This window comes from Vidua macroura, chromosome 25 (assembly GCF_024509145.1).
Source record: "Vidua macroura isolate BioBank_ID:100142 chromosome 25, ASM2450914v1, whole genome shotgun sequence".
NCBI classification, from domain to species: domain Eukaryota; kingdom Metazoa; phylum Chordata; class Aves; order Passeriformes; family Viduidae; genus Vidua; species Vidua macroura.
This window is the reverse complement of record NC_071595.1, coordinates 2,930,237-2,956,451: the sequence shown is the minus strand read 5'-3', so window position 1 is coordinate 2,956,451 and position 26,215 is coordinate 2,930,237. Positions and strand designations below refer to the sequence as shown.

The following is a 26,215-nucleotide window of genomic DNA, read 5'->3' as shown; positions in this document are numbered from 1 at the left end:
CAGGACAGGAGCCTTGGCCTGAGCCTGTGGCCTTTAAAGCCAAGCTTTAAAAATCCATCTTTTCCCTCCTCACGGATGTTTCCCAGGCTGTAGCAGCTGGGGGAGTGATAAATGAGGAGTCAGCAGGGATTTCAGAGCCAAACCCTGACGGGGTGTGTGTTCACGAGCTGCCCTTGCTGATCCCTTCTGCAGGGAGAGGAGGGACCTGGCAGCCCTGCTGAGGGGACAGTGACGCTGGTGATGGTCACACCAGGGAGGAAGGGTGGCCAGAAGGGCTGGGAGATGGCACAGCCCTGGTGGCACAGCTGAACCATCCTAGCCCTGGGCCCCATGGCAGAGCTGTCCCTCCCTTTCCAGGCCAAGAGCCACCCCCCAGGAGCTGCTCCAGAGCCAGGAGAAGGAATTGCTGCTGCTGGAGATCAGAGATGGGACTTGTGTGTCCAAGTGAGAGGCTGGTGGCAGTTCATTAACCAGCACTTGGGCACTAATTACCTTCTACCTGCTCCTTCCCTGTGCCTCCAACCTTCCTGCTCTCCCTCCAGCTGCTTTCTTGGCTCTGTTCTCTGGCCCTATTTCCACTCCCACGTCGAAGGTTTCCTCTTCCTGCAGCTTTTAATGACTTGACATCCCTCCCTTTTGCAAAGCCAAGATTTCTCCTCGAGGCCAGCTGGAGAGGGCTGCTTTAGGCAGGGAGGGAGAATCCCCAGGAGCCTCCAGCAGCCTGTCCCTGCCTCGGGCAGCAGGGAGAGGTGCTGAGGAAATGCAGGGATGCACTGTGAAACTCCCCCTGCCACCAGCAGAACGCCACACATTGAAGGAACCACAGGGGAAGCAAAGTCACCCAGCACAGAGGCTCCAAAAAACGGCAGAGTTTTTATTCCCCTCAGTGCAGAATATTCCTTACAGCATCAGGTTTTCTTAAAAAAAAAAACAAAAAAAAACCACTCCAGACACACAGAGATAGTGTTGTGAATGTCAGGGTCTGCTGCTGGAGCCTCTAGGGAAGGAGAGAGGTCGATGCACAGAGAATCCTCACACTCCATCCCAGGCTCCTGGGCAGAGCAGAGCTCCCTGGGGTCGGGGCTGGCTACAGGCACTGCTGGGCTCCTGCAGCAGCTCCCTGGCTGAGCCCTGTGCCTGCAGCAGCTCTGCTGCTTCCTCCCAGCCCGGGATGGAGGGAGGCACGGGCACAGCCCTTCCAAGATGTGGAACTGCTTTGAACACCGCTCTGCAGGATCCACAGAGCACAGGTTCTGTCACAGACGTGATGAGTCAGCTCCACGAGTCCCCAACACCTTCTCACACTCGGGGGGAAAAAATATCTCAAATCTAAGTCAGAGTCACTCAGCTGCTTCCTAATGAATTCTTGCAGCTGACAGAGAGGGTTTTTTCCCCTTCTTGGGAGCAGTTTTAAGGGAGTTCTAAAGAGCTATCTGGGGAATGAATTAGTGCTTCAAACCCAAGTTACAAATCTATAAAACAGATTAGTACACTTCACATAAGGCCACAAACACTGCGAGGTGTCAGTGAGACTATTTAGGATCGTTAAACTTAAATCTTTTAGTTAGCAGAAGCTTTGTGCCTCCGCTGCTGGTTTTCAGTCCCAGGGGTAGATGCAGCTTCCTGAGCCCCCTGGGAGCTGTGGCTGTCAGGGAGAAGGGGTGGGAGCACCACTGGGAGGGGCACCTCTGCTAACTGGGCAGCCAGGAATTGCTCCTGCCTGATCCCATTCCATGCAGCGAGCAACAACCACACGGCTTTGAGGCAGAAGCAAGTCCTGGACAGGCAAACCTGCTGGGCCAAGCTGGCAACACGGATCTGTGGTCCTGCTGGTCCTCCCAAGCTGCCCTTTCCAGCAGAATTTAGCAGAACAAATCCTTCCTCCCTGGTGGTTTTGCTTTTAAAGCCAACGGAGCTTTGGGATCTTGAGAGGTGAGGGGTCAGCTTGGAGCCAGAGCTGCAGCATTGCTAGGGTGGGTTCTTTTTGGGTAAATAGCTTCCAGGCACTGCTTACCTTGACAATTCGGAGCATTGCTTTCAGTTCAAGTTTTAAAGTGCAAAACTTCGTAGAGTCTTTGGGTTAAAAAGCGTCAGTTCCCACAGGAGCTGTGTGGTGACCGACAGCTGTGAGAGAGCCACAGACACTGACACAAAAGCACCAGCTCTGCTCCCTCTTTGATTCCACACTGTCAGCAGCTGCTGCAAATCCCCTCCCTGGCCAGGCAGGTGATGTGTTGTTCCAGGCTGGGTGGATTAGTGACACTTGGAGCTGCGTTTGCATCCCAGCCCTTTGTGGGGGATGCTCCAGGGGGGCTTTGGTGCTGCCTGCAGGAGGACCAGGCCCTGCTGCAGCTCCTCCCGTGGTGTGCAGATGCTCTCCACACCTCCCAGGAACACTTGTAAACTGTGAATAATCATGTCCAAGAGCATCTCGTGGCTTAGGTAAGAGCAAGGTATAAAAATCCGCGTTAGGTCTCTGAAGCTTTGGTCTGAACTGGGCTGTGACATCCTCGGAGCTGCTGAGGAGCCCTGGGGAGTTCCCAGCTCGCAGCAGGATCCAGGCCAGGGGCTCAGGGTGGTTTTCCTCTCTCAGCCCTGCCCTCAGAACATGAACAGATCGTCCTTCTCGGCCGTGCTGGGCTCCAGCCTGTTCCAGTCCACAGGGGACAGAGTCTCTGCACTCTGCATGTCCTGAGCTGTCAGCCCCGTGTCCAGCACCTGCGGGTTTGTCCTCGACTGGGCCAGTCTGAGGGGAACAGAGACAGAGTGAAGCACAGAGTAAAACAAGCACAGAGGAAAGCATGGAGTAAAACAGAGTAAACAGAGAGTAAAGCAAGCACAGAGGAAAGCACAGAGTAAAACAGAGTAAACCGAGAGTAAAGCACAGAGTAAAGCAAGCACAGAGGAAAGCAGAGTAAAACAAACACAGAGGAAAGCACAGAGTAAAGCACAGAGTAAAACACAGAGTAAAACAAAGATAAAGCACAGAGTAAAGCAAGCACAGAGTAAAACAAACAGAGTAAAGCACAGAGTAAGAAAAGCACAGAGTAAAGCACAAAATAAGAAAAGCACAGAGTAAGAAAAGCACTGAGTAAAGCAGAGTAAAGTAAGCACAGAGAGTAAAGCACAGAGGAAAGCACAGCCCCACTCCTGCTGCAGCCCCACATTCCCACAGCCTCCTGTGGAATGGAAAGCCTCAGGAAGGGGGAAAAGGCATCAGGGGAGCTGGCACAGAACCTTCACAGCTCTCTCAAGGCTGCTGCAGCTGTGCTGCTGGCTGCTCCCAGCCCTTCCCCTGCAGGCATCCCGGGAATGTGCAGCCTGTGCCATCCATCAGTGGCCTGGCAGAGCAGGGCTCTCCTCCCCGGAGCCATCCCTGGAGCTGCTGCCAGCCCCAGAGCAGTGACTCAGCTCTGCTGCTGCTGCTGTGGCTGCCCCTGCCCCAGGACAGCTCAGCTGATCTTTCACAGCCCCAGGATCAGCTGGAAGAGCTTTTCATCCCAGATGTTTCACAAAACCCGAGCAGCCCCAGTTTGTTGCTGTGTGATTCAAATAGCCCTGTGAAAACACTGCAGCACCAGGGCTGGAGGTTAGCTCAGACATTTGGGGAGGCACAACGTCAAAACCAGCCTGAGGTGAAGCCCTAGTTTTGAATAAAGAAGGGACATGTGCAGGGGTGATGATGTGGCAGGAATGGCTTTGGGAGTGCTGCAGGATGAGCAGCCCAAGCTCTGAGTCACCAGAGGGCCGAGGGTGATAGGACAGCTCAGCATGGAGCAGTGCAGAGCAAAGCAAAACCAGCCACAGCTGCTGCAGCCAGTGGGGCAGGGAAAACAGAGAGACCAGGACATAAATCAGCCCTTTTTTTATCAGCTCCAGCCTGGGATGAGGCTGCTGGGGAAGGGGAAGCTGTAAATCATCCCTGAGAGCCAAACAGGACCCCAAGGGCTGAACAGGAACTGCTGCAAACCCTTCTCCTGCCTCACTCCCTCCTCCAGCACCTCCCAGCCCGAGGGGGAGGAAGAGGAGGAGGAAGAGGAGGATGGGACCCACATAAAACCACACCAACCCTGCCAGGACAGGCCGGAAAACCCACCCGAGAGGAAACGGGTTTGTTTGCCTTTGCTGGATTGCTCAGCAGGCACGGGCAGGGAAGCCTTTAATTTGGAGTGGAGAGAGGAATAAACCCCATGAACTGAGGGCCACACACCCTGAATTTGTGGGCTGAGGAAGAGCAAAGCCTCCAGTGCCAGAAGCTGGGACCAGCAGCCTGGAAAAGCCTCGGTGAGTGGGAGCAGACACAGCAACTGCCTGGGGAATTAAATTCCCCATAACACACTGCCTCTCTCCAGCCTTAAAAGGCTGTCAAAATATTTGGCTTCTCAGGCAGCCTTAAAGCCTATCCTTCAATTACCAGCTGAGGCACTGATGGGGCAGCTGCCTAGGCCAGATCACAGCCCTGATGAGATTAAGGAGCATTATTAAAAGCCAGTCACCAGCCAAGTCCCAGGGGCTGCTCCCAGTGCTGAACTTGAAGGGAGCGATGAGAATTACCTTGAAAACGCCTCGTCGAGACCATCATCCATTTCCTTTGTGAAGAGATAAAAAGAGAGACAAGTAGTTGCTAAGAGAACCGCACAAAAGTGTATTTAGAGATCTGGCTCTGCGCTCAGACAAAGAAGTATCTGTGCCCATTGGCTTGTGAGTGCCTTGGTCACCTCCTCCCCAGGGGAAAAGGTGAACTTCAGTTGCTCCCGGGGCCTGGCCCTTCCCTCCATCCCCTAACAGGCTGACTGCCCCAGCTCCAGCCCGGGGGAGCAGCACAGGGATGGGAATCACCACCCCTCACTCTCCCAGCAGGAGCGACCTGGACACAGCTCCAGGAGCTCCCTGAGGTTGTTCCGGGTCAGGCTCAGGAGAGCAGCTCTGCACTCGCACAGCAGGGACAGCAAAAGCAGCTCTGGGACCCTGTATCTCTGCCCTGCTCCCAGGGTTTCCCAGGAAAGCACTGCAGCTGCCTGGAAGAAAGCTTTTCCATGCTCTGCTCCCAAAATCCTGTGATGCACTTACAGACTTAATGCAATTAATAAGTGAAGTATGAAAACTCTGGAAGCAGGGAGGGATTGGAGATTGCTGATAAGCCTGCAGGATTTGATTTGGCCTCAGGGCTGATCTTCAGGTTTAACCTGGAAAGCCTCAGGCTCAGGCACTCACCCTGCAATTCCCCAAAATCCAGCAGGCAGGGGTCTCCAGAGAGGGGCTGTGCTGGGCAGAGACCCCAGGGCAAGAGGGGCTTCAAGGGTCAGCCCCAGCCTGCCTGGGGGTCAGAGAGCCATGGAAGGGTTTGGGTGGGAAGGGAAATCCCTTAAATCCCACCCCATTCCACCCCTGCTGTGGCAGGGACACCTTCAGTGCTCCAGCCTGGCCTTGGGCACTGCCAGGGATCCAGGGGCACTTGTGCCAGGGCCTGCCCACCCTCCCAGCCAGGAATTCCTTCCCAAAATCCCAGCCAAGCCCACCCTGTCCCAGTGTGAAGGGGATGAGGAAGCACTGGGCTCCCTGAGAGATGCACACCCGGGGCTGCAGCATCACTCCCTCCCAGAGATCCATGAAACAAGTAAAGCAGGGCACTGAGCACGTTCCCAAGAAGCCATCCCAGCTCCCACAGCCACGAACAGGAGCAGGGAAAAACGGGACTAACAATGAACTCTGCCCTGCTGTCAGCGAGCAGGAGCCAGAAGCCATCAAGGCACTGATTTGTGCCCCTGAACAGAGCACTTGGGTGGTGTCAGTAAGGTGACAAACCACGGAGCAGCGCTGCTCCAGACCAGGAATGTTCAATCACCTGGCAGCAGCATTTCTCACAGGGCTTTGCCATCCTGTTCACTTATCCCCCAAGCACTGAGCACTCCCGGAGCATTCCGAGCTGTGGTGCCTCCCTGAGCAGCTCAGCTGCCCCAGAGCTCCCAGGTTACCCCAGAGCAGCCGAGCACTCCTGGCTGTCCCTTACCTAATACTTGGTCTCTTTGAGCCAGGCCTTATAAACTCTCAAAGACAAGTATCACACCCTAGATAGCTCAGCTGCCTCAGGTGGCATAAAAGTAGCAGGATGGCTCCTGTGACAGTGTTGGAAACAAAACAGTTTTCATAAAAGGCGAAATAAAAAAGCTCTTTACAGAGAAAAACCAAGCCAGTGCAAGAGGTTCTTGCTCCTGCTAAAACACTTCACGAGAGCGATTTACTCTTTTGTGCTCTTCTTTTTCTAGGGAATTGCTCAAGTGGGACTTTTTGGCTCCTGTCCAATTGGGTGTCCTTAAGTTTGAGGTGAAGTCTCCAAAGTCCTTTGAGGTGTCTTTTAACCAAATTGAGGAGAGGAACTTCTGGGCTTTTCCTCCTTTTAAGTAGACAAAGGGTAACTTTTTTACTCAACAGGGGCACGTTCTGACACTCACCCACAGCACGTTGTTGTTGACCGAGGGGCTGGGCCCAAAGCTGCTGTTGTCCAGCTCTGGGCACTCCGTGCTGCTGCCCAGGGGGGATCTGCCAGGGTCCTCAAAATCCAGCAAGTTCCCCATGGCTGCTGCTGTGGGCAGGGCAGAGCAGAGAAGGAGTGAGGGGAGAGCAACAGGCACAGCCAAACCTTTCTGCAAACCTTTCCACCCTGCCAGAATGGAATCCAAGGGCTGCAATCCAAGGAATTCCTGCAGGACAGCCCCAGATCTGAGCACTGAGGAGCTGCACCCACCCCATTGGGGGCTGTGGGTTAATCCAGGTCCATTGTTCTGGGTTTTTTTAAGAATTTTAAAGTTCCAAGTGTCACACTGTGACACAAAATAACTCACAGAAGCAGGCTAGATGTAAAAGGAAAGAAAAAGAACCTAAAAAGGCTAACTTTATTTTCTGACTCCACTATATATACAATAATAAAAGTGACAGTGGATTGGAGGGTGAAACTGCCACTCTCCAACCACACTGGCCAAACCAACAGTCCATCAATCTTCTCTACCCACAAAGAAGAATGCAAAACAATTATTATTTACACGAACAGTGGGTGAGAAAACTCAGCTGAAACACGTAAATATCAGAAGGTATAGGAGCTTTTAGAAGAACTTTAAAACTCTTAAAAGAACAGAGCCACACAGGTCAGGCTCCTGAGGAGCTCCCAGTCCCTCCAGCAGCCTTTGGGAAGGCTCTGGGTGCCCACTGATGCTCAGGATGAGCCCCAGGCCAGAACAGTCCCTGGGCAACATCCTCAGCTCTGCCCACACCATTCCACAAAGCTGCAGCAGTATTTTGTGGGACTGAGGGCAAATCCTGCCCTGGCTGGAGCTCAGACCCCGGGAAGCCTCAAACCCCCCCCAGCAGCCTGCACTGGGGTGGGTGCAGAAGCATCCCAGCTCTGGACCAAGCCCAGGGAGATGCTGGCAGCTCATCCCAGCACCCATGGCAGGCCCAGGCTGGGCTGGTCCCACCTGTGGGAGAGATTCCTCCAGTCCCGAGCGCTCCCAGGAAGAGGCAGGACGTGCCAGGCTGGAAGGAAGCCCAGTCCAATGCTGTTTTTCTCCCTGCCAAATCCTCTTATCTCGGTGGCCAGCATGGAGGAGGGATGAGCTTTCTGTCCCACTTCTCCCTGCCCTGCACCTCAGAGGCAGCAGAGGAGCCAGGGCCTCTGAACTGTGAGGGGATTTAAAATTAAACTGCTCTATTTCACAAACCTCCCCTTGCTCAGGCTGCCCACCTCCCCCAGCCCAGGGCAGGGCGAGTGTTTGGGGTCTGACACAGCCCCAGAACCCAAAACCCAGCTGGGGATCTGCAGATCCAGGCTGAGCTCCCAAGGACATCCCAGACAGCCTGGGGCAGGAGCAAACACATCTGGGGTGGCAGCAGGGGATGCTTAACGGGGAGAAGCTGGCAGCCAAGAACTCTGAATTGCTGCTCCTCCTGGCCTTCAGAACCCCCCCTGGAGCTGTCTGGGGACAATCCCTCATTGCTCAGGGACAGTCCCCATCCCTCAGGGACAATCCCTCATCCCTCAGGGACACTGCCCCATCCCTCAGTCTGTCCCTTGCCCTGTTCAGGGACAGTCCCCATCCCTCAGGGACACTGCCCCATCCCCCAGGGACACTGCCCCATCCCTCGGGCTCTGCTCTGGTGGCTCACGTGTGACAGGATGGGCAGGAGCTGCTGAGCTGGGGCTGCTCGTCCCTTCTGCTGCCAGGATGGACCTTTCCCTCTTCTCCTTCTCTGCAAAAGAGGAAATCCCATCACTGCCTGCAAGCTTTCAGGGAGGAGGGACCTCAGCCAGGCCACCTGCGGTGCTCCTGTCACCTTGTGGAAGGTGAAAGCAGAAACCCTGAGGCACCTTCAGAAAAGGAGCACAGCCAAAACCTGGCTGGATTTACAAAGAAAAGTGGAAATTTGGGAGGCAGGGGGAAAGGGGGACACACCAAAGTGACGCCCTGAGGGTGAGGAGGGCAGTGGAACTCACCTTCCTTCGCTGCCTGCCAGAACTCAAAGGCGATTCTGAAGGCCTGGGCCACGGTGAGGGTGACAGCCTGGGCCTGGGGAGCAGAGAGCAGGACAGACTGAAACCTCTGAAATCACTGAAATTGAGATCAGTGACATCACTGAGATCAATCAAATCACTGAAATCAACCAGTGAGATCAATGACATCAGTGAAACCTCTGAAATCAATTAAATCACTGAAATCAGTCACTGAGATTACTGAAATCAATAAAATCTCTGACATCACTGAAATCACTGAGATCAATGGAACCAATCACTGAGATCACTGAGATCACTGACATCACTGAAATCAATCACTGAAATCTCTGAAATCAATTAAATAAATGAAATCAATTAAACACTGAAATCAGTCCCTGAGATCACTGAAATCAATGAAACCACTGAGATCGATCACTGAAACCAGTGAAATTAAAGAAATCACTGAGATGGTACACGTAGTTTTTGGTATAAAATGTGAACACCACCCCAGAGGGCAGACAGAATGCCATGACAGAGCTCAGCGGGTCAGAGAAAGAATGTTACAGATAAGGAGAAATAAACAACCTTGAGAAGCCGACCCTGCGCATTCAGACTCCTCCTTTGGCTGCCTGGGCTGGGAAATGAGGACTTTTACACTCCTGGGGACATCCCAACACCCAGACCCCGAGACCCCAGCACGGCCCCAGGCTGCTCCCAGTGTGGGTTTGTCCTGTGCCAGCCTGGCCCTGCAGGAGCAGGGACCCCCTCCCTGCCAGCCCTGCAGCTGCTGGAGAGGCAGCAGCAGGGACAGAAAGGCCACCTCCATCAGGAGCAGGGCTCAGGAGCAGCTCCAGCCCCAGCAGAGCACAGGGAACACTCCCCACACCCCCAGCCTCCAGGCTGGGTTGGTTTTCCCAGGCTGTGAACACAACAAACCCTAAGCCAGGGATGGAACCCGCTCCCCTGGCAGCCCCCAGGGACATGGGGGACACAGAGAGGGCACAGCACACCCCCCCCCCAAAAGCCAGGCAGGGGGGCAAGGAGACCCCCAGAGCCATCAGTGCCAATTAAGGCTGGCAAGCAGGAGAGCTCATTGGAACGTGGGAGCTATTTACATCCTTGATGGAAGTGCAAATGCTTTATGGCAAAAAAACCCTTAAATATGGTAATTAAGTATGAAACTCCTCACAGCTGTTTACAATTTAGGCTGTCACATCTGAATCAAGTTTAATAGACCCAGCTACTGTTGAGAATTATCCAGGAACTAAAAATATGGACTAATTATATGCCTGTGACTGGGAGCTGTGGTGCATCCAGGGCCCCTGCCCTGGGGAGGGCTGGCTCCCAGTCTGGGAGCAGGGATCACCTCAGCAGCAGGACACTCCTGCGTTTCACAGACCAGGAAAAAGGAAATTATTCCTAGTTTTTGCCACAAAAGGCTTTGGAGAACTTTATTTGGAGGGGGACGCGCTGAGCTGATGCAGCACTGAGATAATTCTTTTAGCAGCAGGAAGATTTAAATTTTAATTTGCGGAGCAAGGCTTATCTTGGCCGTGCAAGGATGGGAGCACACGGCGAGGGAAGGAGAGACAACTTGTAGCTCCCATTATTCTCTCCAAGGGGAAAAAAGCCAGCTGGGAGAGGCAGAGAATTTTAACAGAGCCCTGGTGGCCGAGCTCCAGGCACAGGGATGCTCCTGAGGACCAGGCTGGGATGCCCAGGGTGGGAATGGCCTCAGAGGGGATCTGGGGCATCCTGCTCCCCCTGGGAAGGATTTCTGAGGGCACAGGGGTCTGACCTGCCCTTCCTCCCCCCTCAAGCCCCTTCCCGGCACAGGGAGGGGGCTCAGTGCCAGCTTTGGCTCCACCAGACACCCCAGGGCTCCCCTTGCCCCACTGCTCTCTTTTTTCAACAGGTCCCTTCCCATCCTGGAGCCCTGAAACAGCAGGAAACCATCCCAGGAGGGCTCAGAGCACACCCCAGACTCTTTTCCACAGGCAAGTCTCTGCTCTGAGCCCCATGCCCAGCACACATCAGGGTCTCCTGAGGGGAGGACACGGCCCCAGCTGCAAAGATGCCACTAAAAACTCTGCAGGGAGCTGCCCCAGCAGGGTCCCCTGGGCACCTCCTGCCCAAGCCCCTGTGCCCAGCGGGCTCAGGAGGCTGCAGCAGCACAGGGAGGTGCCTGTGGGGCAGGGCAAGGCCCTGCAGGGCTTGCTGCAGGGTCAGCTCCTCACAGCCTCACCCCAGAGAGGATTTACCAGCCAAGGCACGAATTCCCACTCCATCTGCAAGGAGCTGCTGGGCAGCAGCAGCACCCTGGGAGCTCTGCCTGAGCCTTCCTCTGAGCCCCTCTGTGCCCCTCCTCATCCTCCTGAGCACTGACCATTTTCCTCTTGGTGCACAGGAAGGCGTGGCACTCCAGGCTCTCGTTCAGCTGGCTCTGGGCAATGTAGGCAAACACTTTGTCGTGGGCCTTGTCTGCCGTGCAGTAGGAGATCCTGGAAGGCACAACACCATGGGCTGGGCTCTGGGGAGAGGCTCCAGAGCCTGCCCAGCTCCAGGGCCAGGCAGGGAGCACAGGCAGGGCACCAGGCTTGGGCTGGGCAGGGAGAGGGGCCAGGGTGGGTGAGTGAGTGAGTGAGTGAGTGAGTGAGTTCCATGGGCACCACAGGGAGAGGTGGGAGAAGAGAGAAGAGAAGAAGAAATGTCTTTTTCACACTGTGGGACAGGACAGGCTAAAGAAGGGGAAGATTTCAGCAGAGCAGCACCTCACACTGCTCTGCCTTCAGGAGAGAGGCTGGCTCAGAAGGTTTTCCTCGGAGGATGAGGAAGGAGAAAGGAGCTGTTCTCAGCCTGGGATTGCATCTTCAGGCTCAAGGCAGGGAGAGGAGCTGATGCAGGGGTGCCCAGGACGGGCTGAGATTCAGGTCTGGGATTTGCAGCAGCAGATGCTCAGGATGCTCCCTGAGCTCAGGGGGATGTGGGAGGGAGGCTCAGCAGGCCAGAGGAGCAGCCCTGGGGCACAGGAGAGCGCCCCAGCACCCACCTGTAAATGGAGATGTTCTCAATGAGCTCGTTGGTCCTGCTGTCCCTGAGCACAATCCCTCGGGGTGACACTTTCAGGGTCACTTTCTGCAGCTTCTTCCCACTTGCTTTTGCCTTTGGGAGGGAAAGAGGGAGGGGAAGTCCCAGGCTTCTAACCCTGGCACCTCCAAAGGTGTGTGAGCAGACTGGGGATGCACCACGGGCTGATTCTGCTGCCTGGAGGGACACAGCACTGGTTAACCCTTCCCTTCCCCTCCCTGCAGCAGGGGTTTGTGCTGCCACTCAGCAGGCAGGGACACACTCACCACTGTGCACCAGTGACCAGCACCCAGCACCTCCACTGGGACGTCCCCAGGGCCACCAGCACGGCCACAGGAGCTGTGCTGGGAGCAGGATGGGCCTGGCACATGTGGGCTCCCAGGGGAGCCAAACCCCACTCCAGTGGCAAAGCACCCCCTGGACAGGACATCAGCTTAAATCCAGAATTTACAAGCCACTTTCTCTTATTTACTGTCCTGGTGCTTTCAGCCTGCAGCTCACATCCAGCTAGTTCCAGGCTGGAATCCTCAGCCCCACTCCCTGGGGGATTCTGAGTCCCTTGGGGACCTCAAAGCCATGCCCGGAGCAGCCCTGCCCCAGCCCCGGGGCTTTATTTAAGGGCTCCACTCCCCTTTGATCAGAGCAGATGTGAAGGGCTCTGCCAGCAGCCCCCATTCCGTGGAGCAATTCCCAATTCCCTCCTCCCCTGGCCCAGCTCAGCACAGGCCAGGAGAGGACCCAGCACTCCCCACCCCACTGAGCTTTATGGCACAGCTGGGGCTCTGCCTCATTCACTTCTACAGGGGCTTCAAGAAGCCTCAGTTTTACCTGGAGCTGGTGAGCCAGGAGGCTCCGAGCTGGAGGAGGGCTGGGAATCAGGGGGATGGCTGGGAATGTGCTGGAATTGTACTGGGAATCAGGGGGATGGCTGGGAATGTGCTGGAATTGTACTGGGAATCAGGGGGATGGCTGGGAATGTGCTGGAATTGTACTGGGAATCAGGGGGATGGCTGGGAATGTGCTGGAGGAGGGCTGGGAATCAGGGGGATTCAGGAAATCCACCCCTCTGAGGTCACAGTGGGACAGCTGGCTGGGAACTGCAGCAATCTGTCCCTCTGCTTTCCCCTCTCAGCCCCCCAGATCCTGCAGGGAAAGCCCAGAGCGGCACTGGCCACGCTCCAAACGCTGTCCCTGCCCCGGGGCAGGCTGACTCCAGCAGGTCAGAGCTCCTCACACACCCCGGCTTATCACGGGGAGCCAGAGCTCAGCCACACACCAGCCATGCCCAGTGAGCCCCATCCCACAGCCTGGGCTGATCCCAGGGGCTTCCCAGTGCCCGGAAGGGTCTGCACTTCCACCCACACCCCTGGAGGGGCTGGGGCTGCAATCCTGACCCTCCTGGAGCTGCAATTCCAATCCCTGGAGCTGCAATCCCGACCCCCCTGGAGCTGCAATCCCAATCCCTGGAGCTGCAATCTCAATCCCCTGGAGCTGCAATCTCAATCCCCCTGGAGCTGCACATCCTGGCTCCCCCCAGCTGCAGTTCTGGAACTCTTCCCCGTGGGACTCCCCCGAGGGCCAGCAGGGCCGCTCAGGGCCACCTGGGGACACTCACGGTGGCCACAATCCTTTTGACAGCGGCTGCAGAGAGCTCCTCTCCCTTGGGCTGCTCCACCAGGGTCATGCCCATGTACTTGAGGCTGAAGAGCATCCCCTCCAGCAGCGTCTCCCGCGTGTCCGTCCAGTTCTCGGGCAGCTCTGGGGACACAGGGAAAGCTCTGGGGGTCACAAACGCACAGCAACACCCCCGAGGCTCCAGCTGCTCCCGTGCTGGGAGCCTGCAGGAGGAGATGGGGCAGGGAGAGGAGGCAGCAGCACTTCAGCCACAAGGTGTTCACCCGGGAGCCTCCCCTGCCACTCTCCAAGGCAGCAAAACAAACCCCAAAACGTCTTCCATGAGCCACAACAAACAGCAGCAACCCTTTAGGAGCCACCAGTTTAACTGGGAGCCCCCGGGGCAGGGCTGGGTGCCACCCCGTGCCCTGACCCTGCAAAGCATCACCTGCACAAGGAGGGTAAAATGGGATTTGCTGCTAAGCCCGGGCAGCTGCTGAGATCCAGGTGAGGTAAATCATCGCCCACAGCCCTGAGGAGGAGAGGTCTCTGCTCTCCCCATGGAAACTACCACGGGTCTCCTCCCCGAAGTGCTGGGAGGGCTGGAAGGAGGGTTCTAAATACAGGGATAGGTGTGGGGCCAGGGTGAAAGTCAGGTGGGCGTTCCTAAGCCTGAAATTCCACCCAGGAGCCACCTGGGAAGGGCAGCTCGTGCTGGAGGAGGGCTTTGTCTCGAGGAGGAGGCAAAACCCCCATCCCTGGGGAGGGGTGGAGAGACAGAAGAGCCCCGAGGCTGCACTGCCTCACACCCAGCCTCCTGCAGGTCGGGAGAACTGCGGGGTCCCGACACACCTGCGGGGCCGGGGGAACCCCGGCACCGGGACACGCCCGGAGCAGCCCCCGGTGACTCAGGCTCCCGGGAAGGGATGAGCCACCATCACCCTGCCAGCACTGCCAGCTGAGCCCTGCGCCAGGCTGCGGCTGGACAAGGCTGGGGGGGGTGCCCAGGGTGTGCAGGAGGGCGGGGGTCTCACCTGGCACACCTAGAAGCGGCCAAGGACAGGTGGCATGCTGAGCTCAGCTGGTGTCCCAGCATTTCTAAAAGCCGCGGGTGCTGCTTGGCCAGGTGGCTCGTGTGCCAAAGTCCCAAACGCCGAGCCCGGGGACCCCCTGATGCCACCTGATGCCACCCGCAGCGAGGCCCTGGGCACCCCCAGCCCCTGGCACGGCGACAAACCGGTTTAAACGCAGCCACCAAAGAGCTTTGGGAGGGGAAGGGCAGCGCGGGGACAGCGACACTGCCCCGCACGTCCTGTCCGCACCGTGCCGCGGGCACGGAGGTCACAGCGCCTCGAGGGCGCCGGGCCAGCCCCCTCCAAGTGTCCCCAAGCCCCCCCCAGGTGTCCCCAAGGCCCCCAGGTGTCCCCAAGGCAGCCCCGTTCGTGTCCCGCTGCTGCTCATCCCTGATCCCCGGTGTACCACGCCGGGTCGGTGTCACCGGACCAGCGACAGCCGCAGTTCGGTGTCGCCTGGGGGGTGCGGGGTGGCCCCCCCCGGGCCCGGGAGGGCGCCTGGCAGGGCGCGGTGGCCGCTCGCCACGGGGCCATCGATCGTGTGACGAAGCCAGCAGCGGGACGAGGTCACAAAGTGCCCGCCGGGCTCCAGCCCTTGTCCCAGGCTGGGGGACAGGGGGACACGGGGACAGCCCCGCCGCTGCTGCCCGGGGGAAGGAGCGCAAGGAAAGGGGAGCGCAATGGAGGTGGAGCAAACCGCGCGGCAAAAGTGGGGCTGAAAGTGCAGAAAGAGCCGCGAGAGAGCGAAAGTGGAGCGCGAACGGAGCGCGGGGGAAAGGGGAGAGCGCGGCCGAGGGAGAGGGAGGGCAGGGAGGGGAGAGGCGGGCGCGGGGCCCGGCGGAGCGGGGATGGGGGCAGCGGGGCTCGGCTCTCACTCTTGTGCCGCCCGCCGGCCCAGGACGGTTTGTGCACGCTGGGGCTCCTCAGCAGGGCCCGACCCGCGGACTTGAGCGCGTCCATCCCGGCCCGGCCCGGCCCGGCCCGGCCCCGCCGCAAACTTTCCTGCGGCGCCAGCGCTGACCGCGTCCGGGGGCGGGGCCATGCAAATGAGAGGCGACGTCAGCGTGCCACGCCCTGTGCCACGCCCACACACGCCCGGGCCCCCAGAGCGCTGCGGGGTCCCAAAAACTCGGTGGGGTCCCTAAAGTTCTGCGGGGCCCCCAAAACTCCGCGGAGTCCCAAAGTTCCTCGGGACCCTAAAGCCATGCAGGGTCCCCAAAGTTCCTCGGGACCCTAAAGCCATGCAGGGTCGTTAAAGCTCCTCAGGGACCCTAAAGCTCCTCGGGAACCCTAAAGCTGTGCAGGGTCCCCAAAGTTCCTCGAGGACCCTAAAGCCATGCAGGGTCGTTAAAGCTCCTCAGGGACCCTAAAGCTCCTCGGGGTCCCCCAGGTCCGACAGCACTGCGGGCACACCGTGACCCGGCCACACCCAGGGGCTGTGGGTACGCCCCCAAAATCGGGGGTTGCTTTTCCCCACGGATCTTTTCCCCAGATCCCTCCCCCACACGCCTGTGGGTGCAGCTCTGCAGGCATCCCCCCCTTTCCCCACCCAAATTCAGGGCGAGGAACCCCCTCCACTCACTCTGTGCTCAGGTGACCCCAAAAAAGTTGTGTTTGCCCCATGAGGGGTTTGGTGGCCCCGGGCTGTGGTGGGATGTGGGAATATCCTGTCTGAGCACACGTCACCCTACGTGTCACCAGCTGCTCTGAACGTCACTGAATGGAAGATTAAAGCCCTGGCAGGCTTTCCGAAATTCAAGGGATAACAATGAGGAGGTTAAACCCCATATCTGGGATTGAGAGAGCAATGCCTCCCAAAGCCCATTATTAACAGAAGCATTTGTGTGATTAAAAATTCCCTTTTTCATTTGATTTTAACATCCCCCTCTCGGTTTGTGGCTGGGAGCTGAGGCAGGGCAGTCACTCCAAGTTCCTGTCCCTGGGACACGAGAGGGTGACTCCAAAAATCCCAATCTGGACTGGGATGGAGCCACTGGTCTGTCCCCACTGAGTGCCTGGTTTGACTCTGAGCACGTGAGGGTGAGCTGGGGACAGTGACAGCTCTTGAAAGGAGAAACTTCCCGGAGCCCAGAGCATGCAAACACCAAAAACCCCAAAAAATCGCTGTGTAAGGAACAAATTTAAGCCCTTCCACAGACCCTGCTCGGTGCAAAACCCTCTGTAAGCATCTCTGCCTACGGGAAGCTCCCACTGAGACCTGGAAGTCGCAGGGGTTTAAGCCAAGCTCAAAAGTTTCTGTAAATCACGGGTGAGCTCAGCTCTGGGGGGGATCCTGCTTGCAGCACCTGCAGAGTTCAGGCAGAGCCTTGGCCATGAATTATGGTGGGAGAGGCAGAGCTGGGCCAGAGCTGGGCTCACCTCCCTGCTTCTGTATTTACCATCAGCACTGCCTGAATAAATCCCACCCTGCTCCTTCCCGCAGCAGTTCCACAGGGCCACGGCCCCACGGGGGACAGATCCTCAGCTGCCACCACCCTGTGCTGCCCCCGCAGCTCCTTTTGGGGTCTCCCCCTGTTCCTCGGGGTTTTGTTGCTCAGGCTGAGAGCCCCAGGGCACTGCTGCCTCATCCAGGGGAGTTTCCCACTGAATCCATCCCCGGTGTCAGACGTGGCTCCCTGGAAGTCACCACTGGAGTTTAAAATATCCTTGTTTTGGGAAAAAGAAAAAATAGGAAGGCAGCTCAAAACTGCTGCTCCACACCCATTTCCCTGGGTGGGATTGCAGGCTTTCCTCCAGGGGAGGAACCCCGGCACAGGCAGGCCCTGAGGACCAGGGAAGCAAAGTCAACTTTATCGATTTCTTTTGATTTCACGGAGTCCCGAGCCTGCAAAGCAGCGAGTTCCTGGGGAAAGCTCTTCGCTGTCTCTCCTTGGCTGCCCCTGCCGCCACCCGTCCCTGTCCCGGTTATTGTCCCCTCTCCTCCCCGGGCTATTTGCAGCTCTCCCAAACGCAGGAATTTGCGGCTCCATCCCCTCGTTTCTGCAGGAAACACGAAGGAATCCCGGCCGGCTCCTCCCCCCGCGGCATTCGCATCCACAGTGAAACCAGCGCAGCTTTTCAGGGAACCTTCTGCATTTCGGGGAAACTTCTGCCCTTGTTTTGTGCTGCTGATGTTTTTCCAGCCCGGTAGGGGCTGTCTCCGAATTTTTTTCGGAGCAATCTTTACCAGGAACTCGCAGCCCTGGCTCCAAGGCCATGGCAGGAGGGTGGCTGCTCGTCTGCTACCTGCTTTAATTAATAAAGGCAGCAAAGCCAGGCTGGCCCCCACTGCCCGGGCTTTGCTCTCTCCTCGTGCTCACAGCAAAGTGCGCTTCTGGCAAATCAGCACCTCTGGGGCGGCTAAAAGGCGATCCCTAAGGGAAATCTGAGCTCCTTCCACTCTGCCAGACCCAGGCTCCCTCCTGAGAGGGCTCTGTCTCATCCCTGGGTGATAAAAACACCAATTGCTGACATTCCCCTCTGTCCTGCCTTCCTCTGACACTTCATTAGGGAGAAAACAACACCAGCGACTCCAAATGGGCTCTCGTTGACATTTGCTGGCCCTGGTTAGGCAGAGCTTGACAAGGGGGATGTCCCTGTCCCCAGGACCCCAAAATTCCCCCAGCTCATCCCAGGAGAGGCCGAGCTGCTCCCAGCCCAGCCAGGCTGAGTGAAACCAGCCCCTCACTGCAGCCTGCAGTAAATCGAATTTATAGGCGTGCTTGGGACTCCAATTACCACAGTCATTAACAATTTGTTAATGAGTCAGTTAACATGCCTTGGGATCGATGGAGAAAGGGCCTTATAAATCTGACAGCATCAAATACTGCCCAAATAAAGAGCTGAGTGTGCCAGGGGCTGCTGTGGGGGGCAGGTGGCACCAGCTCCAGCATCACTGAGGTCCTTCCCTGCTGGGATGGCCAGGGATGGCCAGGGACACTGCTGGGATGGCCAGGGATGGCCAGGGACACTGCTGGGATGGCCAGGGACACTGCTGGGATGGCCAGGAAGCACCAGGCTGGAGATGGGGAACTGAGGATTGACACCAAACACTGATTTTAGCAGCAGCCAAGCCCCACAGCCTGGATTTTCTGTGTTTTTTTCAGATTCTCTTGTACCACCCACGGGTTTCTCTCCTGTCCCCAGCACAACCAGGCTGTGATGAGCTGCCCCTGCTGATGGAAAACAGGCCTAGGGCAAGGAGCAGCAGCAGCCTAATTGCAATCAAGGCCTGCCAGCCTCGTCAGAGACAGGCCAGGGCTGAGCTGGGCAGGGAGACAGGAGAAGTTTGGGAAACGGGAGCAGTTTGGGAAAGCTGTAGGGATGGGGTGGCTGGGGCTGCTCCCCCACAGCAGCACCTGCGCAGCATCCTCCTGCCAGGGCTGCTCAGACACTGCAGAGGGTGGCTCAGATCATCTCCTAATCCCCAGCAATTAGAACCCGGCTTAAACCTGAACGCAGAAGATTTAATGACTCTTCCCAAATTCCATCCATTAATCAGCCCGGCCCTGCAGACTTCGGGGTGGCAGAAGAAAATCTCATTCCTTTTTTTTTTTTTTTTTGAGATCTGCCCAGGAGATCCACCCTGAGCCCTGTCCTGCAGAGGAAACTCCCCAGCCCACCCTGCAAAACCCAAGAGCCAGAGAGCAGTCGGGTTTTGCCCTGCCAGGCAACTGAGAAGGGGAGAAGCAGCCTCGGTGCCAGCCGTGTGCTGCCCGCGGCAGGAGCAGCCTGGCACAGCCTGGCACGGAGCCGCAGCCCCTTCCCCGCGGGGACAAACGCCCTTGTGACCAGAGGGGGCCGGGCTCGGCGTGAGGGATGGACAATGCTCAGCGCAGTGCTGGGGCGCTCAGCCGCGGGGCCGAGGGTGCCCGGGGTGCCAGGCAGGGATCCCGAGCTCGCAGCAGAGATCCCGGGCATCCCCCAGCTTCTCTCCCCCCGGACCCACAGCAGCCTCGGGATGGGCTGGGACGGTCCCTGCCCGTCCTTCTGCAGGGTCACCCTGCTCCGGTGCATCCTGCAGGGCATCCCTCGGGGCATGGAGCCCTGGGAGCTGCCCGGGCTGTGGCAGATGGCAGCTGAACCCCGGGCACGGAGCAGAGCCCCGGGGAGGGCAGCTGGGCAGGGTGGCACAGCCCAGGGAGGGCAAACGGGGGCTGGGCAGGGTCCCTGTGCCCAGCTGGGCATGGTGGCACCTTTGGGATCAGCTCCTGCCCCCCTCAGAGGTCACCCCGTGCCATCCCCAGGCCGGTGCAGCCCCCCTGACCCCACGGCCGTGGCTCTGCACAGGGCAGGGCTGGCATCAGAGGGATTTGGCTCAGAAACCCACGGCAGCACGCAGGCACCGGGCTGGTTTTCCCCCGGGAGTTCAGGTCCCGCTCGCAGCTCCTTGCCAGCTGTCCCTCTGCCGAGCAGGTGTCACCCTGAGGGTGGGGCACACCTGGAGGAGAGGAGCATCCCTAGGAGGGGTCTTTGTGGCTCTGCACATCCCTCTTTGCTCCTCACGCTTTGCTGGGCTGGAGCCGTTTGCCCAACGAGCAGCTCAGCTGAGCCCCCCGGGAATTCTGTGTTTCCTGGGGGATTGGGCACTCACCAAAAAGGCTGCTCAGCCCTCAGGGAGGCTTGTTCCTCCTGCAGCTCCTCCCCAAGCTTGCAGGGAGTCAAAGACAGGGTGCAAACTCTCCTGGCGTGCTCCAAGGATGCAGCAGAGGGGGGAAGTTGGCTGGAGCAGTTCTGTGCTGGCTGGAGTTAGCTCTCCCAGGGTCAGAACAGAGGGACCAGGAGTTCAGTCACTTATTTGGGTTAATTCTGCTTTTTATCACGAGGAATTCAGGCCTCATCTCAGCCTCGTGCTAAACTGGATTAGTTTTACTGACAGTGCTGGAGCTTCCAGATTGACACCAGCACATCTCGTTATGTAACGCAGCAAAGATAAAAATACAGCAGGGTGAAACATCAGCTGGCAGAGGAAATAACTGGAGCAGCCACACATTTAATGCAGCCTGAAAAATGGGGGGAAGAACCCCAGCGTTGGATGCTCAGGGCATCTCCTACCACAGGCACTGCACAAACTGTGATTTATTTCAGCCTCGTTACACGCTGCTCGCAGCCAGGACAGTGCCAGGGCAGGGCAGAGCCTGGGGAGCACCAGCAGGCAGGGAAACACTCAAACGAAAGTGCTGAGTTCCCCTGGGAGCACCCTGCAAAGCCCACCTCTTGGTTTTTGTGGATTTCCCTTGGAAAAGGTTTCATCCTGCTCCCATCCCCTCGGCACTTTCCCCGTGCCCTGCTCTGCCATCCTCTGCTGCTGGGGCAGCCCTGGCAAGGTTTCCCCGCCGGGCTGGGCCAGAGGTGGATGAGGGGATTTTTCAGGATGCCAAGGGAGCTCCCCTGACCTGTGAGAGCCACGAGCTGCCCGTGAGGCGCCACCACCCCAGGCCAGCTCAGTGTCCTTGGTGGCAGCCACCCTTCAGCTCCCCCTTGAGAAAACCCTCGGGGCTGCCTTTCCCCAGCAGTGCTGCCCTGCCCTGTCCTCCGTTGTGTTCCTGCGGTGAGGATGTGATTTCTCTCTCTCCAAGCTGATTTTTTTGCCCTGCGGGGCCCTTTTCCCCCGGCTGTTTCCTCCACCCCTGCAGCCCCGCATCCCCAGGGGCAGATTTGGCTGCTGCTGGTGTCACTCCACGCCCAGGCTGTGCCAGAGCAGCGAATTTAAGGTGCAGACAGGAACAAACCCGGCGAGGCTGCTGTAAAACAACAGATGGGCAGTGCCTGTGCCGTTCTGCTTGGGCAGATTTTGGAGCTAATAATAATTGTAAACATCTCTGTGCACCGTGTTTAATCCTGATAATCTCCTTAGCCCAGGCTGGGCTTTGCTGGGCGTTCTTCTGTGCCTGGGGCATCGCTGCACCTCGGGAGTGTCCCAGCCCAGCTGGGATTGCTCTGCCACGGAGCGGGGGCAGTGCCAGAGCTGCCAGCTAGGTAAAACAGAAAATAAAAAGAAAATGCCACGCTGGGTACAGGTCACATTTCAGTCCTGGATGTGCTTCCAGCCTGTTCCCAGCAGCCCTGGGGTTTCACACAGCCCCGGTGATGTTATCAGCTCACAGATCTCCATGCAAACACGAGGATTTTTGTGGTTGGAAATATGAGGAGCACGAGTTCAAAAATCCACACAGCAAGCAGAGAAATAGGACCTTTTATTTATTTATTTATTTATTTATTTTAATCTCTGGATCCCGGGGAGGAGCTGACTCTGGGGTTTGGAGCTTTTAATAGAAAAAATGGAATCTGTTCCTGTGGTGAACTACTCCTGCTGGCCCAGGGACACGGGTCAGAGGGACAGAGGGACAGAGGGACACAGGGCTGGGCTCCTCAGCAGCTGCTGGACATGAGGGGTGCAGGTGGAAGGGGTAGGAAACACAAAAATCCTTTTTGAACTCAAATAAAAGGAAATTTTTATTAAAAAAAAAAGGCAAAATAAAAGCCCCCAAATCAAACTCAAACCTCACCTCATTATTGTTAAAAATTCCCTCCAAAACATGGTGGAAAATGTGGGTTTTTTTCTGCTGGGCAGTGCCAGAGTTCCCACCTTGCCTCAGCTGCTGGACCCTCTTTGGCCCAGAAGCAGAACCAAGGCTCAGTTTTGTCTTCACTTTCCTGATTAAAATGCTTTTTTTCATCATTAACTCCATTTAAGTGCCTATTTTCCAAACACACAGAGGGCTGCAGCTTCCCTTGGAAGACCAGGGGAGGTTTTAAGGCCAATCAGCAATGCTGGAGTTGGCCCCTCCAGATTTGGGTGCCACAATTCCCTTTTTGCTTGGGGCTACAGCTGATTTTTCCTTTAGATTCACCAGCACTGGCCACATCACTAAAGCCACAATTCCCAGGGCAAGGCATGCCCCAAAAGTTCATTAAAATAAAAGGGTTAAAAGGTCAGCTCCTGCCTGGCACAGGGAGAACTCAACTCCCAGGCATTTATTATTGGAGCTCTTCGCTGCTCTCCAATAATTTAAATTTTTGCATTCATTAAAGCAGCACTACCAATTCCCAGAGTTCCTGCTCTCCCATTCCCTGTCCTGGACAGGATCTCAATTTATTCCAGACAAATCCTGAGCCCCCTCTTTGATGTTGAACTCTCCTCCTGGCACCCCCCAGGGCACAGAGTGGCTGCCCAGGGCACGGAAGGGGAAGGAACATCCCAATCCCCATCCACAATCCCATCCCCAATCCCAATCCAAATCCCATCCCATTCACAATCCCATCCCATCCCCAATCCCATTCCTATCCCCAATCCCAACCCAAATCCCATCCCAATCCCATCCCATTCCTGTCCCCATCCCCAATCCCATCCCCATTCCCATCTCCATTTCCCATCCCCATTCCCAATTCCATCCCCATCCCAATCCCATCCCATCCCCATTCCCATTCCCATTCCCATTCCCATTCCCAATCCCATCCCCAATCCCCATCCCCAATCCCATCTCTATCCCCAATCTCTATCCCAATCCCTTCCCCATTCCCAATTCCATCCCCATCGCATCCCCAATCCCATCCCATCCCCCATTCCCATTCCCAATCCCAATCCCAATCCCAATCCCATCCCATCCCCTATTCCCATTCCCATCCCAATCCTGGCCTGGCTTCCCCTGCAGCCCCCCTGTCCCATCCCCTTCGGGCACAAAGCTGGGACAGGGGACAGCGCGTTTGTCCCCTCCCCTCCCCTCCCCTCCCCTCCCCTCCCCTCCCCTCCCCTCCCCGGGCTGTTTCCCATTGTCTGTTCAGAACGGGAATTGTTGTTGGGAGCAGGAAAGTGTCTCCAGCCCGAGGTGACATTGTCGCTGCTGCCATGGCAACCCACGTTTGTTTCTGGGAGCTGCTCCCTCATAATTAACAAAAATCCTCCCCTGCACGTGGGCCCCGCCACCGCTCCCCCGGGCCACGTGGGGAGACCAAAGGGCCACCAAAAAAGAACTTTTCTGGCCCCTTCTGGTCACTGGGACCAGGCGGGGCCAGCTGGGGATGCCCCAGGAGAGCCCTGGACTCCCAGGCTGGGTCACCCAGGGGACCAGGGACGGGCTCACCCAGCCCGGCAGCACATCTGCAGCACAGCTGGGGCTCTGCTTCTTCCACGTGGGAGGAGGAGCAGCTCTCAGCACCTGGGAAAATTCAGGAGCAGCAGCCATGGCTCGTGAATTCCGAGGGGTTTCTGAGCAGTTTCAGCTCCAGGATTGCTGCTCCAGCCTTTCAGGGATCCATAAAACCAAGAGCTGGGCCTAACAGAGCCATTCCTGCAGGGCACAGTGAGGTGTCCCTGCCTGGCTCAGGGGAGCCTGGAAGAGCTGAAATTCCTGCTGGAATTCCTCCCCCTGGGTGAAACCCGTGAGATGAGGTTTCAGCTGCCCCTCCTCCAGGCTCTTTGGGCTCTCAGGAGGACCCCGAGGAGCAGGGAATTGATTGTGCCCTCACCTGCTCTTACCCAGCCAGGTTTCCTCCAGGATGACCTTCCCCAATCAAACATTAACTCTGCAGCAAACACTCATTAGGGAGCATTTGCTGCCTTTAATAATTAAGGCTTTTATTAATCCACTGGCTGCACTTGGAGCAACAGGTGTCTGCAGAATGAATTGTGTTGGCATTTAGGGGAGAAAAAATGAATTCCATTGCCAGGCAGGGAAGGAGAAGGTGTTTAGATTCCACTGCACTTTCTAGAGGTGCTGAAGCTGTAATTATGCAGATTATTAACTGCCAAGCACCAGGCTCAGTAATTTCCAGAGGGAAACAGTGCCTGGCAGCCCTGCAGCCACTCCAAAGCTCCAGCAGGCTCTGTGCTGGTTCTGTTTGTCGGAGTCCAGAGCATCCCTCTGGCTGTCCCCAGACCCTGGCAGGGGGCTCGGAGACCTTGGCAGGAAGTCAAAAACACCTGTGGCTTCGATTTTAGCCCGTGGAAAAAACTGCCAGCTTTGTGTGAGGAATTACAAACCACAAGGGTTTGAGTAGTGTGGTAGTTGAATTGACACAGGGTGGAAAAGTAGAATTTTTGGGTTTTTAGAATGGGGTTCAGGGTACAAGATGGAGGGATTTGGGCTTGTCCTGACCTTCTTCTCCTTGCCCTCCATGTCTTGGTGTGATGGTGACACTTTTCTATTGGTTTCAGGTACAGACACACTGCCCAACACAGATGATAGCTATTGGCACGTTATTGTAAACAGACTATAAGTAACTTTTGATACAAAATGTAATCACTGCCCTGAGGGCAGACAGAATGCCATGGCCGACCTGCTGGACAGAGCTCAGCGGGTCAGAGAAAGAATGTTACAGATAAGGGGAAATAAACAACCTTGAGAAGCCGACCCTGCGCATTCAGACTCCTCCTTTGGCTGCCTGGGCTGGGAAACGAGGACTTTCACACCCCTGGGGTCATCCCAACACCCAGACCCCGAGACTGTTCTCAGCAGCAGCTGCACGACCCAGGGACAGGAGAGCTCCAGGCAGGCAAGGAAAGCTCTGGGATGAGGAGAGGAGGAGCTGCTGCTCCCCAGAGCCCACCTGGAGGGAGCCTCCACCTCAGCTCAGCCACGGGCTGCCCTTGGGCATGGTGCAGGTGTGCTGAGAGCCCCAGGAACTCAAAAATAATTAAAAAAACCCAATATCAGGGGGCCCCAAAGCGTTCTCACAGCAGGGATGGCAGTCCCTGGCCAATTGCCCTCCCAAGTGTGGTGACAGAATAAATAAAGTCACTGCAGGGTCACCCAGAGCAGCTCCTCTATCCCCTCTCTTCTGCTTCCTCAGCTGGGTTGGGGCAGGCACAGCTGAAGCACAAATTGCACAGGGGGATCAATAATGTTGGTTTATGTAACTGCTGGGGAGCTGCAGTGCTGGGAAAAACCAGGAGGAAATGCTCCTGCTTGACCAGAAGGCAATTAGGGACCAGAAGATATCAGAATATCTGGTGTAAAATCGGTGAAATTCAAGTGTTCCTTCTGCTGGGACTGAAGTTTGGCTGCTGTGGGCAAAACCCTGAGCACAAATCCAGGGATCTCTGAGCTCCCCAGCTGAATTTCCTCTTCCTTCACACAACAACAGGGCTATGGAGTCACATTCAGACATCAGATTTAGGAAAAAAGAATTTTTTCCAGGCTGGGGAAAGCTCAGGGTTTGGTCTCAGGCTCATCCAAGGCGTCCTGGGCCCTCTCGTGGCTGCTGGGGACAGGACACGGAGGAATTTCCTTTCATTTTCTACCAAACACCCAGTTCGTGTTACTGGAAGGAGATTTTTTGGGTTTGGAGTGCAGCAAATCCATCTGTTGCACACAAATGTCCTCAAAAATGAAATGTTTGGAGCAGCTCCTGGGCACGGGAATGGCAGGACATGATCATATCAAATAATGATAATGATAAATATTAAATAATAATAATTAATTCCTCAGGGAAGCAGTGCCTCCAGCAGGATCCTGGGCGCCCAAAACCACAGGAGCCAAAGCCAAGAGGGGAAATCCAGGTCATTCACCCCAAATGCAACTGCAGGATTCCCCCCCCCCAAAAAAAAAAAAAAAAAAAAAAAAAAAAAAAAAAAAAAAAAAAAAAAAAAAATCACAGAGAACTGGGCAGAAACACAGAAACAGATACCAGTGAGAAGCTGCTCCTTCTGTGTCTGAAAAAGGACAAAAGCCAAACTTACAGACTTCAGGGATTTAAATTTACCTGTCTTCCCCTGTTTTTAGAGCCCACAGACAGGGGAAGCTGCTAATTTGATATAGGAACCCCAAACCAGCTGCTCTTCCTTCTGCTTCACTGCTGCAAAAGGAAAAACTTACTTGGAATAACAACCCAAACTTATCCTTTTTACATCAGGGCAGTTAAAAAGGCAAAAAAAAAAATTAAGATTATTTCTTTTTATCTGCAAGAAAATGTTTATTCTTTGTAAACCCCACAGAAAAAAAGAGGATGCAGCCAA

The 26,215-nt window shown here is 56.3% G+C and overlaps 1 protein-coding gene across 3 annotated transcripts; it reads right to left on the bottom strand.

The window, feature by feature from the left end:
- Nucleotides 1-924: 924 nt before the first annotated feature.
- On the bottom strand, nt 925-15,231 carry LDLRAP1 (low density lipoprotein receptor adaptor protein 1). 3 transcript variants are annotated; one of them, XM_053998989.1, is made up of 9 exons: nt 15,135-15,231; nt 13,188-13,330; nt 11,535-11,647; nt 10,872-10,986; nt 8,489-8,561; nt 8,161-8,244; nt 6,453-6,583; nt 4,555-4,589; nt 925-2,746 (listed from the first exon to the last, which is right to left on the bottom strand). In XM_053998989.1, the coding sequence occupies exons 1-9, from the start codon at nt 15,217-15,219 to the stop codon at nt 2,602-2,604; spliced, it is 924 nt and encodes a 307-aa protein (XP_053854964.1). In that variant the 5' UTR covers nt 15,220-15,231; the 3' UTR covers nt 925-2,601. The 3 variants fall into 3 exon arrangements, with proteins under 3 accessions (XP_053854964.1, XP_053854965.1, XP_053854966.1); XM_053998990.1 differs by having other exon boundaries at nt 6,453-6,580; XM_053998991.1 differs by lacking the exon at nt 8,161-8,244.
- Nucleotides 15,232-26,215: the final 10,984 nt, after the last annotated feature.

Bases quoted from the DNA above. Each gene is read 5' to 3' on its own strand.
- LDLRAP1 (XM_053998989.1), bottom strand. From the start codon at position 15,219: ATGGACGCGCTCAAGTCCGCGGGTCGGGCCCTGCTGAGGAGCCCCAGC. The intron at 11,648-13,187 runs GTGAGTGTCCCC...TCCCTCCCAAAG, and splicing joins TCAAAAGGATTGTGGCCACC to GCAAAAGCAAGTGGGAAGAA. The intron at 8,245-8,488 runs GTGAGTTCCACT...CCTCTTTTGCAG, and splicing joins CTGGCAGGCAGCGAAGGAAG to AGAAGGAGAAGAGGGAAAGG.